Source organism: Zingiber officinale, chromosome 11B, assembly GCF_018446385.1.
Source record: "Zingiber officinale cultivar Zhangliang chromosome 11B, Zo_v1.1, whole genome shotgun sequence".
Lineage (NCBI taxonomy): Eukaryota > Viridiplantae > Streptophyta > Magnoliopsida > Zingiberales > Zingiberaceae > Zingiber > Zingiber officinale.
In genome coordinates this window covers 7298476-7304102 of record NC_056007.1, presented here as the reverse complement: position 1 = coordinate 7304102, position 5627 = coordinate 7298476, and the positions used below count along the sequence as shown (strand labels likewise).

At 32.5% G+C, this 5627-nt stretch overlaps 1 protein-coding gene across 1 annotated transcript; it reads right to left on the bottom strand.

Moving 5' to 3' along the window:
* Positions 1-1005: 1005 nt before the first annotated feature.
* LOC122033742 (polygalacturonase ADPG2-like) lies at positions 1006-3688 on the bottom strand. Its single transcript, XM_042592907.1, has 9 exons — positions 3677-3688; positions 3429-3566; positions 3018-3152; positions 2795-2941; positions 2531-2554; positions 2159-2448; positions 1934-2042; positions 1531-1644; positions 1006-1239 (listed from the first exon to the last, which is right to left on the bottom strand). The coding sequence occupies exons 1-9, from the start codon at positions 3686-3688 to the stop codon at positions 1006-1008; spliced, it is 1203 nt and encodes a 400-aa protein (XP_042448841.1).
* Between the last annotated feature and the right edge of the window lie 1939 nt (positions 3689-5627).

Sequence of the window (5627 nt, the reverse complement as noted above, 5' to 3'; positions counted from 1 at the left end):
TCCAATTCCTAAGTTCATGAGATGAAGGAAGGCATGTGCTCATGTGGATACTGTAGGGACATGGGCATTCTGATCACACTCAGATTGGCCGGACTAGTAGACTTTCGAGGGTTATTCATGCATTAAAGGTAACAATCTTATTCACTAGAGTAGTCGCAAGAGTAATTCTGCATTTGCATGAATCTCTAGATGAATCAATTTCCACTACCTTTCGATTTATTTTACGTAAAAAGATCCCAACATTAAGATCCATCTCAGATCATAGAAAAGGGCAGAGCCGTGTATAAATATACTTTGGCTTTAACTTGAGGGATACTCAGAGGTCATTTTAATTCTTTTTATATATATGTAACTATTCATCACATCAACTTTAATTTTCAAATCAAATTATGTTATTAGCAATAGAGTTTTTTTTAAAAAAATTTTTATTAAAAAATTTTTAGGCCGACTATAAATTATACTAAAGTCTTCGTGACTTATCATAGTTACTTAAGAGTATTTTATTTTTACCCCCAGGGCGTAGTAGAGATGATAGGTGTATGACATTTCTGGTATAATGGTCAGAGGTCGATTATCAAGAACTGACGACAAATCCCACCATGCACTAACGTCTGTGTACCTGCATTTACCTCCCTCCATATATATCTAGGATTGATACTAGGACGGTGGACGTAAGTCATCTCTAGCGTAATTTCCATGAGTCGATTCTTGAGCTGACGACCTGGGTTTATCCCACCATACCTCTAACGCTTGTGTACTTATATTTATCTCCCTCTATATCCGTGGAGCCGATATTAGAGGGGCCGTTAAGATAATATATTTACTTTTTTTTTAAGAGCATATTTTTTTTCTTCATAGCTTGTTTGTTATTCCATTGAAGAATAATTCTGAAAGAAACATGCTGAAGATTACAACTGAGCACAATTCTCCCAGATTGAGTATCGGTTACACCAGGCACCATCCATTGTCCGTACGTAAAAAACCCTAACCCTAGCAAGCAAGGGTTCACTGGGTCAAGCAAGAAACAGCAGGCGTGACTTGATTCTTCGTATATCCATTGGCACTGATGCAGTAAGACTGCACCTTTCCTCCTTTATTTGCAGACGACAGATTGACAGTGTCCATGACAATGCCACTGCAAGGCACACTTTGGCTGCAATTCAGAGCGATTGCTACTTCGCTCGATGAGGTTCCTGTCACTCCAATGTATTTCACATCGATCACTTCTACTCCTGATGACTGTAGTAGAGCATTACTTAATTAGCTAGCATCAATCGTCAATGATAAAAAAAAAAAAAATAGTCCGGTGCACGAAGCTCTCATCATACGGAGTCCCAAAGAAGGATCCATTGTGCACAGTTTTATCCTATTTTTTGCAAGAGACTGTTTTCAGAATTTGAACCTGTAACCTTTTGATCATATGACAATAATTTTACCGTTATGCCAAGGCTCCCCTTCCATCAATCATCAATGATCATAATTAACATTGGAGTTATTTGTAACTAAGTTAATTTTTTTTTTTCTACTTACACTGGCATCGCAGAAGCTGTCAGGACAGTAGTACTGATCTATAATAATGGGGTTAAGCACGTCATTCATGATGATATTCACAAACGATATGTTCTTCGCAAAACCAGAACCTCCCTGTAAAATTCAATAATAATAATATTAATAATAATAATATAACATGCCATGGCATTTAAATTTAACATGCTGTGACATTTAAATTTATTTTTATTACAATAATAAGACATACATCTATAAATATCTTTGAAATATAAATATTTTTTTTTGACATTTTTGAAGTGGATATTGATATCTTAATTATAATAACATTATAAAATACTAGAAATATCAGAAAAAACTAAGACGACATCACCATAAAGGTTGTTTATAGGTTAATGCCACTAAAAATATATACAAATCATCTTGCCTGCCATGTCTTGATCCTGACTCCATTGGTTGTTTGGGTCAACGTGCAGTTGGAGACATAGATGTTGGATGCTGTTGACCGGGACCCATCTTTGCCCAAGCTCCCAACGCTAAAAATTAATCAAGCATGAAATTAATTAATGGCATAATCAAGTTTAATTGCTTTGAGACTACTTACTTAATGACGATTAAATATACTAATTAGTAAGTAATTAAGTATATATACCTTATCCCATGGCCAGGGCCACATGTTACATTATTGACAAAAATATTCTCATCACCTTCGCTCAGTGACACACAGTCATCTCCCGTTCCAATTATGGAGTTTCTGATGTCGACAAATCGGCTTTCCTGGACGTGGATGCCGTCGGTGTTGGGACTGTTTTCGGGGGCGATGATGGTGATGTCGCTGATATTGACTCGCTCACTATTCCCCACAGATATGTGCATCATCGGGCTGTTGATCGACCTCAGTCCCAAAATCTGTGCATCGGTGCAACCCAACATATGTAGATTCTGCAACCAAAATTATACTTCATTAACAATGTCCCACACTCAACTTAAATTCTTCACCAATTATGCGTTTCAGCCAACTTACATGGGGCCTGTCTTGTGTACATTGCTGCAATATAAATCAGTCGATCAAAAATAATGCAGTTAGTGTCGAGAAATAGATAACTAATTGCGACGTAGATAGATAGATAGATAAATAAATAAAGGATGACAGTTCAATTTAAGAAACTTCTGCTAGTGGAGGTTCAGAAAAGGATCGGATCAGATTGAATCTATTGTCCAACATTCGAATCCATGATCTCAAAATATTCATACATAAATAGATAGATGGATGGATATAAAGTTTTACGTTTTTCTCATTGCATGACCACCAGTTTGCCCCTTGGCCGTCGAGCTCGCCGGAGCCTGAGATTTTTATGCCTTTGATTTGAATGAAAAGCAGCCAGCCGGAAGCTTCTGGCCATATTTCGTTTGTTCGTTTAAGGTTTCCTTCAACCTTTGGCACAGCAATAACATATCATCAGTCTTCGTCAAAGATATACGATACGTAGAGTAGATATGTATGTATATACCATCACGTAAATGAAGTTATTGCAAGGTCCTTCGAAATTGATATGAGACAACAAAAATGTCTTCCCTGCCGGAATGAGCAAGGTGGAGGGTGTCTTGCTGTTGTGACAAGCTGCACTCCATGCTTTTACAAACGCCTGAAACAACAGTAGTAGTTAAAGATTTAAGATAGAAATAAAATACACTGATTCATCATGGATGTTTTTTTCATAGAGGTGATCGGAGTCTGTCCACGATAAGTTTGAAAAACACATATGGGTTCTGACATATATATGGTTCAACATACTTGAGTGCTTGGAACACCATGGAAGTATGAGATGCCCTGTTTGAATTGCATACTCTCGGTTGCATGAGAGTCCATCCTACCTCTTACTATCATACTATCATGGATGTTGTTTTAATTAATTACTTACTAGAGTGTCATTGGTGTTGCCATCGCCTTTGGCTCCAAAGTCTAAGACGTTGTATATTGACGGATCAGCCAAAACCTCAGTAGCAGCAGAGGAAGAAGCAAGAAGAAGGAGAACAAAGAGACTGATGACGATAACACTCTGAAGCAAAATCAAACAAGCACGAAGAAAAATATTTTTAAAACCAACTTGTTTTATTTTTCAAGAAAAAGAATAATAAACAATTAACGAGGATAATTTAGCTTTCTTACTTGTCCAGCCATTGTTGAGTAGTACTGTGATTCTTGAACTATGAGTGTTATATATATATATATATATATAGAATAAATGTTGTATGGAAAGAGTTAAAAATTGGAGATTTACTTGGATTTCTTTGCATTTTGATTTGGTACATACCTAATTAGTTGTTTTGTGAGATAATTTAAAATAAAAACAAAGGAAAGTACAAATGACCTCTATTTTTCCAAGCAATTACGTTGCAATTATAGAAACTGTATACACACTAAATTGTTGGAATATTAAATTTATGCCAAGATTTTGATTTATTTATAGATGGTTTAATTAGATGAAAGTTGTCTGCATTGATAGCAAAATATTTATTAAATTTCGGATCATGCGCGTGTAGTTTTAATTTTATTAAAGTTTATTTTGGAATAATAAGAATGTATTCATTTAGTTTAGCAAATTCAGTCACAGCATGTATTTATTGTTTTTTTAATGATTAATATGTTTCTAATTTGATTATTCGAATATTCATGAATAAATTTAGTATTTACTTAATAAAAAAGTTTGAATACAACTTAAGCTTAAGTTTCAAACATAACTTAAATTTTAATTATAATTTGGTTTAATGGATGCATCTATTATTATATAATTGTTAAAAGTTAAATAAAAGGTACTAAAAAATCCTATCATTTTTTATTTTTATTTTATTTTTTAAACACATTATCAAGACTTAACTAAAACTTAATTAAATGATAATGATGCAAATCAGCATAGGAGAACCTAATCTTCTGGGAGTATAATTTTTGACTCAGAATTTGGAATCAGGTAGAATGTCACACGTGTAGAATTCAAAAATCTATATTTATTTTGAGGGAACCTGTAATTATCAAATTTTGGCCCAATTCCATCGTTTAGACCTTTTTTTGAGTAGTTTTTACTATGTTTAGTAATTTTTATTTTTATGACATTTAGAGTATTTTTTTAAGTATTTATAGCATTTAGGGTTTAGAGTTGTCTATATCAACAGTCTATTTTATTAATTTCTGTCTATTATGAAATTTACTTTTCTGGTAAGATTTCTTTTCTGTCTTTTCAAGATTGAAATTGAGGTCTAAAATTTATAATTTTTTTCCTTTTTATATATATATATATATATATACACACACACCAGACAAATTAATTAAGTCTAGCATTATCGACCCATCGAGATAAACTCATGATTTCTTGCTATGACCAACTAAAGTTAAACTTTCATTAAACAACATTTCCACGTGGTAGAACCTAAAATCAAGGAAAGTATATATATATATATATAATTTTATAATTTAAAAATTCATCTTTTAGATTTTTCTACTATTTCTTAATTATTTATGATGTATTAAATGACAAAAAAATGTAATCAAGATAATACCTAATATCAGAGACTTTTTAATTTAATTTTAATGACAAATGTTAAAATAAAATACATAAATTATTTATTTTATTAACCAGATATAAATTAAAGGGAGTCAGGCCACCAAGCTGTAATGATTCCATAAAATTTAGTATTGTTTTAGCTTTTAGTAACAAAATGTACACTGAGATTGGTTTTGGTCAAATAAAAATTTATTTTCTTAAAAAAAAATTAAGTTAGGGCATCCCTTTTTTTTACTAAATTGTCAAAAGGGAGCCTTTATGTTGATTGATTTATTTTTTTATCAAAAGCATACCCACACCTCTTAAAATAACACAATTTTCCTCTAATATTATTCTTCTCCTACTTAAATCCTGAATTGATTAATGTGTATAGATATTATGATCGTTTATATCTATGTTAACGTACATTCACTTACTTTATTTGTATATATTCTTCGCACAATCATCTTTCCTATTGTTTATTCAGTATTAATTACTCTTTTACCAGAGATCTGCTCTTTGTTTGATTTTGTGTTGACAGGGATAATATTTAGAACGAAAATGATGATTGTTGATTCATCG